The sequence below is a fragment of the Lepidochelys kempii genome, chromosome 9 (genome assembly GCF_965140265.1).
Source record: "Lepidochelys kempii isolate rLepKem1 chromosome 9, rLepKem1.hap2, whole genome shotgun sequence".
Classification (NCBI taxonomy): domain Eukaryota; kingdom Metazoa; phylum Chordata; order Testudines; family Cheloniidae; genus Lepidochelys; species Lepidochelys kempii.
Window position 1 is genome coordinate 16584839 of NC_133264.1, and position 15561 is coordinate 16600399.

Below are 15561 nucleotides of genomic sequence, written 5' to 3' on the forward strand. Positions count from 1 at the left end.
CTGAAACAGGAACTATATGGGTGAAACCCCACACCTGCATGGAGCCCTGTTGATTTCAAGGATGTGTCTTTGGGTTATAAATCCCTAATTCAGTGGTTTTCAACCTTTTTTCATTTGTGGACCCCTAAAATATTTCAAATGGAGGTGTGGGCCCCTTTGGAAATCTTTGACATAGTCTGCAGACCCCCAAGGGACCGTGGACCACAGGTTGAAAACCTTAATTTAACAGAGGTTTATAATGGAAACAATGACACAACTTTTATTGTGGTATCACAGCGAGGCACTGACATGGTAAAAAACAAACCAGAGTACACTGAAAAGGTACGTAAGAAGGGAAAATACTAACTTGACGAGATCCTTCAACAGGAGCATTCCACCTTATCTACAGTGGCTCATAACTGCTGTCTGACTCACTTAATTCTATTGTAGGCAAACTGAATTGCATTACTGACGTCATTACTTTCCCTGCTTTAGGAGATGTATTAAAATCAATAGCTTCTATTCATTCAAACCAGCCTGCATCACAATCACCAGGCTAATAATTAATAAAGAGAGGAGAGCAGCCAAGCTGGTGCATTTCTTCATGTCTGTTTCTCTTGTCTTTCATCTCAGGTCCTAGCTGTGCTAACTCAGCAAGCAGTGTGTAGTCCATTTGTAGTCTGGTTTAACATGTCAAGCTCGCATTCCTTGTGAAGTCAATGGTTCAAACAAACAAAAAAAACCCCACCAGATAAGGCTATAAGGGACATCCATGAGAGCAAATCATTCTTCTCAAGGGAAAAATAAAGCCCTTATTAATATTTATATTCTAGTAGCACCCAAAATGTGCTAGGCACCTAGACAAGCAGACAGGCACTACAATGCTAAAGGAGAGGTCTAGTCCCAAAGAGCTTACAATCTAAAGAGACAAAGGGTGGTGTAGTGTTGCAACATACGAGCAAAGTGATCAGGGTAATACTACCCCTCAGCAGTTTCATTTTTGCAATCCTGTCAGATGCTAAGGGGCTGTCCATAAATTACGTAATGCATTAGGGGTGAGGGGCTTCCTCCATTTCTTACATTTGACAAGGGGGTGGGTCTTGAAAATCCCCAAAAAATGTGTTCTGTAATTTATGGATAGTCCGTAGCTAGTGTCAACTCCCAGCTAAGCCCAGGGAGAAGGTTTGAGGTGAACTTTGTTATTTTAGTGTTAATCTCTGTTAATAAAACTAGGATCCAGGAAAAGGGCAAGGTTGAATTCAACAGACTGTGTAGGCTGTGTCTGAGAGCAGGCTGGGAAAAGCATCTGCCTTCCTCCTGTAGTCCTAAGGCAGGCAAAACGCCCATTGGCAGGAGGGAGAGTTTTTCCTATGTCAGGGGCACGCCCAGAGTCTATGATTATCGACTCCGGCTAATTCCATTTCCTGTGTTCTGATGCGCCTCATGTCAGGGCTAGTGCTTTCGTAGCAACTGGGGTCCATTGTGTCTTAATGCTGGACCATCTGTTTCATCCAAATGCGGTCAGCTGCTGCTAGCACCAGAGGTCAAAATAGCCCTAAGATACGGACATGGTGTTTTGTGCAAATTCTTCAGAGCTGTCTTTCTGAGTTTTTAGATGAGTTTTGCAAACCCCCGCACATGACAAAATGGCAACATACCATGGTGCAGAGCACATCTCTCTCTGATACTAGGTAGTCTGAAGACTACAGGTAATATTTGTGGCATAGCTGTCTCTCTTTAAAAAGCACTCAGTGTTTGTGGTGGTGATCTCGCTACAGTGTAGTGCAATTGGGATTTTTATAATTACTTTTGTAATAACACGATTGATTGTGCAAACCCAGGGGAAATCCAACCCATTTTATCTTAAAGCGAGCCCCTGGTTGGCTCCCTGCTAGGATTAGTGGGGAAATTGCAGTGAGAGTTGTCATGTTTAGTTTACCGTCAGTGGGTTTCTTTTTGGTGCTTTGTTTTTGCATCCCTGATACTTTTCACTTAAAAAACAACAAAAAAGTCCTCTTAAAGCCCCTCTACTTCAGTGCCTGTTGTGACAGGAACTAACAACCTTGTCTGCACTATTCTTTCCCCCCTTAAAATCTCCCATTGTTGCAGCTCCACTGATGATAATAACGAAGGAAGCGCTCGGATGGACGGGCTGCTAGTAGTTTAACCGTTGTGGCGTTTAAACCTGCTGTGGGGAGGCCTAGATGACCTGGTGCTAAAAATGCCAGTGCCTGGTCTATACTAGTGCTCCCACCAATGCTACCACTGGTGGTGTGGCACTAATTCTAGTGCAACAGTGGGAGAGTTCAAGTAAAATACCAGCAGAGACCCAGCCTTAAAGAGCTCTCATCGGGCTATTGCTATTAGCCAGCCGCAAGGCACTGAAGACTCTCACTTGCCTCATATTTACATGTCGTCTTGAGGCTCAAAGTCACACAAGAACTTCCTTTTTTTTGGCACTTCTCCCTGAGAAGCCACTGTTCGAGCCACTACTGTAATGGCAGCCGATGTGGCAGGGTTAATAGGGCCAGAGATAGACTAGCAGGTAGTTTTGCAAAACCAGAACCAGGCAGTTTGGATCCACGTTCTACTTTCCTTGAATCACCAGCATTAAGGGAGAGGTGGGGAATTTAGATTTGAAAAACAATATAAATACGGTCCGCCTCTTGTCTTAGTAATTTAAAGACCCTAGTCCTGCAATGAGTAAGGTCCCTGCCCCATGTGGAACCAATGGCAGTCTGCCTGTCTGGAGCTCATTGTAGGATTGGGGCCTGAATAGTGATCCAACCCCTGCCCCAGCCACGCTGGGGGAACATATTTATTGCCCTGCTATGGTCTAAGTCCCTACGTTGCTGTTTCCCTACCTCTTGAATCACAAACAACTGGAGGATACTAATAATGAAGCTGCGCACTTACAATATATCAAGCTTTACATTAGCAGACATTCCCCCAGCAAGGGAAGCAAGTTGATTTTATTGTGACTATTCACAGATGGAGTAGCTGACATAAAGCATGGCAGAAAGCAAGGGCTTTTCCTGGCTGAGCAGCTTGGCCTGCTCTTGCGCAGGGAAGTGGACAGGTTTTCTTTTCCGGAACAGTGTCTGTCTGCACCAGCTAGCTCAGGGCTGGAAGCCCAAGCCTCCTTCAGTGCCGGAGACAACGGTTTCCTAATTCGCTCCACGGTCCGCAGGCCAGCGCTCAGCACTGGGCGGGGCTATGGAAGCCAGCTCTCACAAGTGCGGAGTATAGTCGTTTTTTTGACAGCCCCACTGGGACGAGGGAAACATAGGAAGCGTGGCATTGAAACCCCAGTCATTCCCAACTGAGAGCAGGAGACAGAGAATCAAAGGTAAAAGGGGCTAGAATTCATTAGTGAACTATATCCTTCTAGTCAACTACTGAACCATCCTAAAGAATTCTATAGCAGGGATTAGAAAAAAGTCTTATTAAATGCAGTAGGTGATTCAAAAAATTCTACAGGACGGTTATCATTTTCTACTACATTCTATAGAACTCCACCAGAAGAGTTATTTGAGGGTCCATTTGAACTCTCTGGGGGATATTAACACTCAGCGTTCTCCCAGAATCCGTGAGATGCCAGGGCTAACATAGCACTTGGCCTCATCTATCCGCACTGGCTGTAGCCCCTTGTGGTTCCCCTTCTGGCCCCGCACAATGGGATTCAAATGGAGCCAGGCTACCATGTGCTCTCCCTGGCCACTACTGTTTATAAGGCCACTTGAGCCTTGTCTTCACTAGGAAGAAGGCTGGATTTTTACCACATATTAGCTGACACATGGTAACTCCTAGTATGAACAAGGCAGTTGTAGTTTTCACATGTGTTAGCTGGTTGAGGCAAACTCCAGGCTCCCCTTGCCCTGCCCCAGTCTTTACATCAACCTATTAATACATGTTAAAACTGCAAGCTGTCTAGGATTTTACCTCGTGTTAGTTATCAGGGTGGTAAAAACCACCCTTTTTCCTAGTGTGGACATACCTTGGGAAGAAGCCCAGAAGAAAAGAAATAGAGCCCCAGGCTTTGTTATCTTTCCTGGCAATCTCCACAGGGCCAGATGGAGAATATGCATCCCTGCCCCCAACCCTTTCATCTCTGCCTCCAACCCATCCCCTCCTCATCCCACAGGGCAGATCCCAGAGCACCCTCTATGGAGTTTGCAGGGGGAGAGAGTGGTAGAGGGGAAGGTGTCTTGGAGGTAACTGAGCCCCACTTCTGCACAGGATGGGGAGGAGAGATGTGCAGAGGGTCCCTTCCATTCATGGAAGCGACAGGGAGGAAAATAAACCCACCTTCCAACATTACTCAGGCAAACTCAAAATTGGCTTCAGTGTAAAAAAAATTTGAGTAAGGCCCCGATGATTTTGCTTTTTGATGCTTTTATTGCTGTTGAGTTTCTCTTTTTTAGATTCATTCTGTACCAGTTCCTTTGAACCTGTTTGTCACACACGCTCAGACTGCCTCTCCTCCCGCCAAGCAAAATACATGGGGCCGGGAACATGGGAAGACTCCAAGTTTCAGCTCCTGGCATGGTCCTTAAAGCATCCTCTCTGGTGGGAGAGGTTTGAGGCTGCAGGTTTTGGTGGCTTCTCCACATCCCAACCCCGTGAATGTAGGGGATTTATGAGGAAGGGGTTTCCCTTCCATGTTGTAACAAGAGGCCCTCATCAGAGATGGCTGCTGCCTCCTCTGCTCTTTGGCATTACAGTCCCTTTCAGCGGACTGCTACCATGGGGTGGGTCCCCTTGATGCTGAGCAATACAGCTCCAGAAGGAACCCAGGGGGAGATTCTACACTACCACCCGATTTTCATGCACAAATACTGGGGCCCTCAAAAAGAGCAGCTTCCCCTGAAATACCCCATCCCCTGAACTGTGAACTCAGTCTGCACAGAGCTCCCATAGAGGGGTATTGGCATGGGGCAAAGGTAAGGGTGGTGCTGTGAAACCAGCAACCCCTTTCTGCCAGAGAGGGACAGACCCATATGTAGAAGGGGCCCATAGGGGCACAATCCACCCCTTTTGATAAGATCAAAAGCGTTTAAAGGACAGACAAGACAGTTAATGAGGGTGTCAATGAGGTTTGCATTATGAATAATTCAGCAAATGTATCCATAAGGTAAAGAAGATTTGTGCCTGTAAATACCTAGACCGATAGTGCTGATTTGATTGCTGTTTTAGTCAATTTACCCTAATGAAGAAGAGTGTTGCAGTACAAACACCACTTGCTAATAAGCATGTGGTTGCAGCAGTAAATGTTAGCTCATAAGAATGCAGGCTGGAAGAATTGACTCAGACTGGTTGGCAATGCAGACATTCTGCTTAATGGCGTATGGCTTGGCAATCCAGTTAGAACTCACTGAATGAGAGTTTGCTTTCTGCTGCAAGTTATTGGTGTTGACACTGAAAGAGGCTCTCCTGAGCTTTCAGGTTTTATAATGAAAAGATGCTCAGATGGCAGGATTTTACTCCTGGCTGTTATCTTTCCTATTGGCTCTGGATGAAGAGAAGTCTCTTAAGGCCTACAGCTTTATATACCCAATATATATAGTATGCTGATCTGCCTTATTTGGAGGTAGGGGATTCTGCCAGTCAGAAATGATCAAAGCACAACACAGAGCAAAGCAAACCTTCCCAGACTGTTACTTTAACGTGTAATAGCAGGCTATAAGAAATTAGCAGAGCAGACCAGAAATGAGCTATTTGTCACTGCTTCGTATAGTGTTTTACGTCCAAGAGATTTTTTTTCCCTAGGCTTTCAAGTAGGACAAAAGGGAAGCTTTTAAATCTGCAAAGAAACAGTGTACTGATATAGTTTAATTAAAGTGCTTATCTGAAACGCTTCCAGATATTTCAATATCGTAACTGCAGTTATCAAAAGTTAGTGCATTTCAGTACTTTGAGACTTCCTTCCTTAATGATTCTTAAAAGGATTATAAAAAATCTGATGCTGTGTAGAACTTCATGGCTGAGACTTAGTTTCTCCTAAATTCTATCATTGCTATTACTATTAGCTGAAATCACTATGGGGCCTATGAAACACAGTGGAAAAGTTCTGATTCCATCCAGGAAAAGCCAGGTGTAGACCTACAAACACAACATAGATATACTAGACAGCTAATTACAGTGTCTGTATATATATCACTTGAATATAATTTCATCGGGACTTTCATTATAGTAACAACATAAAACACTTTGTGGACAAGGCCACTGTCTCCACCTAGGAGATCATTGCAACATTAGTATGTAACAAATTTGTATGTAATTCTCTTGAGTATGAAAGGGACTACATAAAGCCATATTCAGTCATAGCCCCCTTAAAATTCTCAGCCACAGAAGGACCTGCTCCTAACATTAGGAGCATGCTCACTGTGTCCCCATGGACATTCCCAAAAACCCATTTGCAATATACTGTGTTTGGGCTGGACAGAATCACAGACCCCATCCCAGACAAGGAGGTAGATCCAGGCGGCCAGGAGATACCAAAGCCGGCATTTTGTTTTGGTTAGAAAGGGGATACTTGCACCTTGGAATGAAGAGCAGCCTATGCAGCTACAACTCACAGCTTAGGGGCTTTGGCCAGCCCAAAACAAATACACTCTAACATTCAGAAATGTTAAGGCCAGAAGGGAACATTAGATCTGACCTCCTGTATAACACAGGCCACACAATTTCACCCAGTTATCTCTGTATAAACCCTATAACTTGACTAAAGTATTTCTTCCAGAAAAGACATCCAGTCTTTGTCTGAAAACATGAAGGGATGAAGAAACCACCACTTCGCTTGGTACTTTGTTCCAATGGTTAATCACCCTCACGGTTAAAAATGTGCTCCTTGTTTCCAGTCTGAATTTGTCTGGCTTTAACTTCCAGCCACTGGTTCTTGTTTATGCTTTTCTCTGCTGATATCAGAAAAAACAATAAGGAGTCCTTGTGGCACTCTTCTCCTGGTGAAGGTGCTTTATACTGTGGTCAAGTCACCCCTCCATCCTCTTTTTGATGAGCTCCCCAGATTGAACTCTCACTGGGCGGCATTTTTTCCAGCCCTCAGATCTTTTTTGTGGCTCTTCTCTTCACCCTCTCCAACTTCTGTTCAAGTCATTGTGCAATCCTTTGCTCATAGGGTATCCCAGTAAGTTCTGTGACCTTGAATCAGTCTCGTGTATTTTACCTTCAGGTAATGATGGGCCTGTCTGCAAGTTGGGATCAAGATCCAAACATTGCTACAAATTGAAGATATTGTCTCAGGGGTTTCATTCAGCCCGAGAGAGAAAGTCAGCCAGTGAGGGCAAGATTCTGCCATCCTTACTCATGCTGAATAGCACCTTCCTCTGTAGTCAATAGGACTCTTCCTGGAGCAAGGTGCCACTCATGAATAAGAGTTGCACAGTCTGACTCTCAGGTTGAATCCAAACTTCCTCAGAGTCTTACAGGGTGGCTCAGATCCAAACTTTAGGCCCAACTGTACTTTCCCAGTCTATAACTGAATATCCCTATAGCCTCTTTGGCTTCAGCATAGGCTATAGCATGAAAGCAGCAAGGCATTTGGAAAAGAGAAAACAAAACTTAACTAGAGCTGGAGGCAGTGCTTGTTGACTTTAAAAATTACTTAGCTAATTATTCCTCCCCCCCCAGAAGTCTGCCAAAGCATATGGTTTGGAAATCCAAACTGTGCATGGGGCGGGGGGGGAAGAAAAAAAAATCAATATTTATCCAGCAGAAAGTTAACTAATAGGGCACAGAAAAAGTTGCTCCTTCATGGAGAACCAAATTTTTGTCCTGTAAAGGAACTAAGCTCTCTTGGGCAACAGGAAGTCAAAATTAGTCTATGTGAAGATTTATAAACCATTGAAAAGGAAGACTTTTGCAGAAATATTAAACACAGCCACTTCGGCAACTAAATCCAACTATAGTGTTATAAAAAGGAAATGAAATCAGTTACTATTATTCACCGATTTTCTTACTAAACCTTTGTGTTTCCAAAAAACCAACCCAATCCTTTGAAAGATAGTCTTAAAACAATTCACATGCAGAATCTATGTATTTTGAGCAATTAATTGTTTTTCTACTGTTAACAGCACTTTTGATTATTAAGGCAGGGGAAAATTGAAGCCTACCTCCTGGATTCTACTCCCTCCTCTGCCACTGGTATGAAGTACAATCTTGAGCCAAGTCACTTTGGCCAAGCAGTTCAAAAGTGGCCTTTGATTTTGAATGGCTTCATTTTCGAGTACCCAACTTGGGAACCTTCTAGTTTGATGCCCAAAACTGAGGAACAGAGCATGAGTGGTCACTTTTGAAAATATAACCATTCTGTGTTTCAATCTGCCTCTCTGTAAAATGGGCATAGCAGTATTTACTTACCCAGAGGGGATTTTTTGAGGCTGAGGGCTTGTTTACATGAGAACTGCATCTGGTTTAAATCTGTCCTTTAGATTAAACTATCTAAAACCCTGTGTGGACACCCTTATTTCAGTTTAAGAGTCTCTTTTTCAGTATAGCTTAAGTTAATTAGGAACAAGCATAAACTAAACCAAAATAAGCCACTCTTAAGCTAAAATACAGTTGTCCACAGGAGAGATTGCACCAGTTTGAAAACCGATTCAGTTAAAACGGTGCAACTTACCTGTGCAGAGCAGGCTTTAGTTACTATTTCAATATGAATAAAAGGCGTGGAGAGCTGTGGACTGAGTGAGTTGTACAAAGACCACCAGAAGATTCATTTGAAGAGCGAGAGAGACAAACACCCAGTTCAGATTTTAAAAGTTATCTGAAGACTAGGAGCCCACTTCAGCACTCACAGCAGTGCAAATAAACAAAGAGACTATGCTTCACAGCGCAGAGGGCACGGACTCTCCCAACTGCAATACAGGCAACCCTGGCATTGTGGATTACAAAATAGGACCTCATCAAGTGAAGTGATGAGCTCCTGTGAGGTGCTGAGTCACCTCAACCCCTCTTGCTTCAATAGATACCAAGGGTGCTCAGCACTCTGCATAGCTGGGCCTCAAGTCAGGCAGGAGGTGGCGGTGGCTGGGGATATAAAACAGCCTCTATTTATACAAAAATAGTTTGATAAACAGCAACAATGGGCGAAGAGAAGTGCAGAAAAAAATACCTGAAGGTATAACTGGATTTAAGAGCCAGCTGTGTATACATTTATAATAGCAATACTTTTCCACCCTGGGGATACCAAAGCACTTCAACTAGGCATCACCTCCCCCACACCATACAAGTGTGGCAATTTCTGGGGTGGAACATGGCATCTATTCTGAGCCAAGAACAGCGTTCAAAAGTCTGTGACAAGGAAAAATTACATAAACAACATAACTTAGATGTACACAGTGTTCTTACACAAATTACTGGGCTCAGTACAGGGGTAACTGGATGAAATTCTATGGCCTCTGTTATACAGGAAGTCAGACTAAATGAGCTAATGGTCTCTTCTGGCCTTAAAACCAAGGAGTCTATAAGCCCAAAGGAGCCCAGATGGCTCTAAAGACGGGGCTAACAACAGGGTGGGACATTACAGGACATTGTTCCTGAGCCTGATGGGAAAACTTGGAGGCAATGGCCTCTATGGTGGGTCTGAGTTGCAGCATGCCTGGGCTGTGTTTGCCTATGTGCAGAAGCAACAATCACTACGTGTACCAGCTTCAGCAGCAGGTCCAGCTAATGTCTCAGAGAGAAACCAGTGAGTGGAAGTACTATGTAAGGCAGTGCAAGGAGCCCTGAGCAGCCTCCATGCTCCTGAGAAACAATGACCTGGTAAGGGAGCAGCGGGGAGAAGAAAGCAGGATATGGGACAAAGTGAATGGAGGGCAGCCAAAAAATGGAGGGTCCACTGTGGTTGAATACAAATGGGAAGTAGACAGCAAAACCACGGCATAGGGAGGCAGTGGGAGACAGAGAACCATAGGAAGAAGGAGCATGAGAAAAATTGGCTCTGGGCAGAGGGCATGGGGACAAGAAGGACACACAGGGCAGGCCTACAGGACTTGCTTCTGCAGCTTGTGCCAGGCAGACATGGTAAATCCTGGCAGAAGCACCGTACAAGCTACAGACCGTAGCTGTAATAAGTCAGTGTGTTTCCTACCACGTTAGTATCCGAGAGGGTGCTATATATTGCTGAACTTATAGGCCATTATGGCTGTCTCTCTGAGAAAGCAGAGTGGTGATTTTTGGTAAATGACTTTCTAACAGCAGTTACTATATTTACAGGAATAATTTCACCCATCACCGAAATGCAGGCCTGGTGGAACACAGTAGCTGTTCCATGTCACACAGCAACATTTTAGTTCAGGAGCCCATTCCTGAGAGAAGACCTGGAGGTTCTCAGCAGTTTGAGGATCAAACCCTGGGACAACAAGGAAAGAAGAAGATTATGTCTGATCCTCAGCTGGTGGATTCAGTCTAGCTTCAGTGAAGTCAATGGAGCCATGCTGACTTACACCAGTTGAGGCACTGTCCCGTCATTTCCAACAGAAACTGAAGGGGGAATTCAGATAGAATGTAATTACCTAGCCTGGAATCTGGCCCACACAGAGTAGCGACAACTTCTTTAATGACCAGGGCCAGAACCTCAATTTTAACTCCCATCCCAAAAGACAAAATTTCTTCAAGTGTGGGAGGGGTGATTTTTTAAATCTAATTTACTTAGATTGTGTAGAGAGTTCTTTTCAGGTCACTATTGCTAGAGGGAAAATTTGAGGAAATTCTGAATTTAGATCAACCAAAAAATAAAATGAATGCTGGGTTATGTTTATTAAATAAGCCATGTGGTGTTATTAAATAGGCTGTCTAAAGAAAAAGTTTATTTTGGATATGTAGAAGAAAACACAATTGCCTTGTCTCCTGAGCACATTTAAGGACACTATCATGTTAAAATTCATATTTATAAAAAGATTTCCAACAACACCTTAGATCACTAAACCTAGTTGCCAACACTCACAATTTTATCATAAGCCTCGTGACTTGTGGTGTTTTTCTGGAAGTCTGAGCTTTTAGAATTGAGATTGCATGAGAATCTCAGCTTTTACACACACAGTTGTGGGAAAGAGCTTTAAATTACAACCTGAGGCTCAGAAACTAGAAGCCTGACTCATGAGTTTTGAGCACCTGGGGTTGGCAACACTGCGCAGTTTTAAAAATGTCATTAGCCATCATTGGTGCTCTTTGCTTACTCTCAGGCTGGACATCAGAACTAGTATAGTTAATTTCACTTTTGTTTATACTCAGTTTCATTTGCAGAGTCCCATATGCAGGATGCTGCAATCTTTGGGTTTGCAAGAGAACACTATCCCTTTTAAAAAATAAACTGTTTCAGGAAGAGGTTTTTAAGTGACGGGTTTTGTAAAAACTTGTTTTTACAAAACTTAAATTTTGGGCCTAAGCTGATCCAGCAGTGTCCACTTAAAATATTTTCTTCTTAGGCTCAGTAAGGATGCCGCAGCAGGCAAATCTGAGTGAAGCTGACCAAGCAAGAATGCTCATGCCTGGATAGCGGTCCAATTTCTAGGAGCAGTTCTTTATTTTATGGAAAACAAACTCATGTTCTGTCCATTTAAGGCTCAGACACATTACTAAGCTTCAGCCAGTCACATATATCAGTATAAAATATGGCATATGTGGAGCAAAGACACCTCCTGGCCATCTCCAGTCTTACAGGGTCATGAGCACACGATATTGAATCGCACCCCATGAGATGATCAAAGACACAACATCATAATGTTCAGATGCAGCATTTATTAATCCTCTTCACCACCTGGTGCATGGTGTACCAAATCCATAGCCAGCTACATATGCTCGGTTATCACTTAGCTCCATTCTGTGGCTGCTAGGAATTTTCACAGTGACTACATGGATGAAAACACCTGCTGCAAAAGCACAGGCCTCTACCTCTTGAGCTAAGAGAGAGAGAGACTCTCTATTAGCAGAACTGGATCTAGGAAACATAGCTGAGCAGTTCTTTTTCCATCCACTGGAAGGCAGCGGTCCACAAAATATATTCTCAGGCACTGACTAGTGTGTATTGCAGTTGTAGTTAGAGGTCCCAAATGAGATCAGTGCCCCATTGCATTAGGTGCTTTGCAAATACACAGTAAGAGTGTACAATCTAAATAGACAGGGCAGATAAAGGGAGTAGTATTGTTCCCATTTTACAATTAGGGAAACCAACACAGAGGCATTAAGGGTGGGATTTGTAGAAATGCTCAGTGTTGGTTTAACTCTGCTCTCATGAAAGTGAATTGTAAAACTCCCAGTGAGTTCCATGGGAGCAGTTAGGCCAACACTGAGCACTTCTGAAATTCCCCCTCTAAATGACTTTCCCCAGGTCACAGAGGAAATCTATAGCACAGCTTCCAGTTGAACTACAATTTCTTGAATCCCAATCTGACTCCTAGAGAAGGCTGATCCTATCGTTTTAATAGGAGCTCCCCTAAACTTTAGTGCGAGTACATGTTTCTTCTCTTTTGCAGACCCAAAAAGCAAACTAAGCTTTGTATGCAAGAATGCGGTTTCAAGTTGTGCTACACCTTCTCTGAAAAGGGCTGGTATTAGCCGAAGTTGATGCTGTTGAAGTTTGTTGTTGAACCCTGCTGAAGTCTATCTTGTCTCAATACCACACCATTACAATGAGCTTCTTCTCCTATTTGGACCCCAGGAGGATCCAGTGGGGTGCCACATGGAATGCCATGCACTCCAGGATCCTGCGCACCAAACCTGTGGAGTCAATGCTGGAGGGGACGGGCACCACCACCTCTCATGGGACCAAGCTGGCCCAGGTGCTCACTACAATGGACCTGGTTTCCCTCGGAGTTGGAAGCTGCGTTGGCACTGGAATGTACGTAGTGTCTGGGCTGGTTGCTAAGGAGATGGCTGGGCCTGGGGTCATTGTTTCCTTCATCATTGCAGCAGTTGCCTCCATTTTGTCAGGTGAGTCATTCAGATCAGTTGTAAGAGATAAAAATAAATGGTGGCTTCTACTTAGGACCTTATCCTGTAACCCTTACTCCTGTGTGTAGTCCCATTGAAGTCAGTCAGGGAGAGCTGATCCCCTAATTTAATGGTGCATGTTTTGCCTTCCGCATTAAGGATGCAATTATTTTTAACAGAGGGTCTAAGCTTGCAAGGTGCTGAGCATAGATAACTCTCACTGAAACCACTGGCAAATGAGGGCATTCATCTCACTTTGTAGGATCAGGTCACCAAGAGATAAAGATCCAGATTGTCAGAATTCATGTGGGGGGAGAACCCTTTCCATGCATTTGTCGTACAGTTGCTAGGAGCGTGGGCCCATCTCGGCAACTGCACAAGCCTATGGGTTGTTTGGTATGTGTCTGCATGCCCATTTATCTCAGGTATGCATGCAAATTAGGCATACACCTCTGAAAATCTGACCAAAAACATCCATTGTCTCCCCATGTGTGGGACAAGAACCACATGAAAATAAATACTAACCCTTATGTTTAGGCTTTTTCTGTAACAAAAGCAGACTTTCAAGCTGAAAGTATTTTAGAGTGGCTGAAGAGCTAGGGGAATTGCTAGGAAGAGATCGTCTCATCTAATCTCTAGGTTGCTGGGGTACATTCTGAATAAGATGGTAGTGACCAACCTTAATTCCCTTTAGATACGTGGCTGGTGGCCTGTATGTACAGTAGACTTGAAGTCCTCAGCCATTACATTTAAAAGACCAGCTGGAATTTTACATGTCATAATTCATAAACCAAGCACCGACTAATGACAAAGCAGAAACAAACCCATAATAAGTCATTTAAACACTTCCAAAGAAGGCTGGATACTTCCAAGGAGGAAGAGAACGAAGTGAATGAATCCAGCCAAGTATATGGATTGATCTGTGCTTTCCACATGATCTCATTATTTTTGGCATTTGTCCTTGTCTGTTCAGTACCACTGAACTGTAAAGATGTTTTAACACTTGCTGTTAAGAGAAGTCTCTGCATTAAATAGCAGAATCGGATATTGATGGGTTTGTTTTTATATGGGTGTTGCGTTAAAAATGGCAAGAAGGGGCAAAGGCTTATTGTATTTACAGTTACTGTCATATTAAAGTGATCTCACTGAGCTTTTAAAACTAAAGCCTTAGAAAATATAGTAATAGCTTTATTCTCTTCCATTACAACTACACATTGAGTTAAGTTTTCCTCTTCCTTATAAGACTGCAGCTCCCACTGGAGGCCATGGGTATTACACCAATGTTAGAGAAAGAACTTCACCCTATGTTGTCAGGCATTCCTGGAACCATTATAGAGGAATAGCAGATTTGAGTTCTGGTTTCTTAACATTACAGCAAAGTTTTACTCTCTGTCACCCTGGTTAAAATCCACAATAACAGATTTACTGCTGATTTACACCAGGGTATGTAAATTACACTTGAACTCACATGCCTCTACAGCCTTACTTCCATGTCTAGCTCTAGATGAGGACTCACAGCTGTGAACCCTGACTAGAGATAGCATCTAAATTTGGGCCAGATGGAGGGGACTAAATCCTTTTCAGGAGTGGGGCTTTGGCTGCACCTCTCTCAGTATTTCTTTGGGGAGCTGCCCAAGCTAACCATACTCAGCATGCCAGCTTTGGAGAGTCTCTTTTTTAGACACACAGAGCATATGGAGAGCCTGGGTGCCTAACTTGGGGTGATGAATGCCAACAAGCATTGGGTACCTAAAAGCTAGGCATTGCAATACTTAAGTCCCCCTTGGGAGTCTAACTCAAGCAGGCAACAATTATGCACACTTAGCAGATACAATTCCATCTTGCAGGGGGGAGTGTTGTGGACACATGCACATACCCCAGCCCCCCAAAATAAGAACCACAAATTGAACTCTTATTGGTCATGGAAATGTAACAACAATATCAGTATTAAATTGTGTGTGTGGATTTACTGTTCGTGAAGGGTGTCAGCTTGGCAGGCCTGAACACGGAAGGACAGCCACATGGGTACTTCCTGCAATATCCCCCATCACTGTGTCTGCCAATGTATATCAGTCCTCACCAGCACTACCCCTGTAAGTGCCCTTTTTCCTTAGTTTTCATACTTCATCCATTCCTTGGCCTTAATACGGAGACTAACAAGCAGGCCCTGTAGGGAACAGATTTTCAAATGCCTTATATCAGGGGTGGGCAAACTTTTTGGTTCGAGGGCCACATCAGGGTTGTGAAACTGTATGGAGGGCCGGGTAGGGAAGGCTGTGCCTCCCCAAACAGTCTGGCCCCCACCCCCTCCCATTTCCTACCCCCTGACTGCCCCCCTTGGAGCCCCCGACCCATCCAACCCCACCCTGATCCTTGTCCCCTGAACGTCACCTCCTGGGACCCTCCACCCCAATCGCTGATTGTCCCGACACCTATCTACACCCCTGCCAGGCCCCCTGGGACTCCCACATCTATCCAACCACCCTGTTCCCAGTCCCCTGACCACCACCACCCAGAACCTCTGCCCCATCCAACCGTCCCCTGCTCCCTGACTGCCCCCTGGAACCCTCTGCCCATTATCCAATCCCCCCACTCCCTTACCATGTCACTCAGAGCAGCAAGACTGGCAGC

General features: G+C 44.2%; 1 protein-coding gene across 3 annotated transcripts in view; it reads left to right on the forward strand.

The window, feature by feature from the left end:
• SLC7A14 (solute carrier family 7 member 14) overlaps nucleotides 1-15561 on the forward strand; it is a 64614-nt gene that overhangs the window by 12331 nt on the left and 36722 nt on the right. For 2 of the 3 annotated variants that reach the window (XM_073359406.1, XM_073359405.1), the window contains exon 2: nucleotides 12474-12930. In XM_073359406.1, coding sequence (XP_073215507.1) covers nucleotides 12630-12930 — 301 coding nt within the window. In that variant the 5' untranslated portion in view covers nucleotides 12474-12629. The remainder of the gene's footprint in view (nucleotides 1-12473; nucleotides 12931-15561) is intronic. The other variant, XM_073359407.1, reaches the window with a different exon arrangement.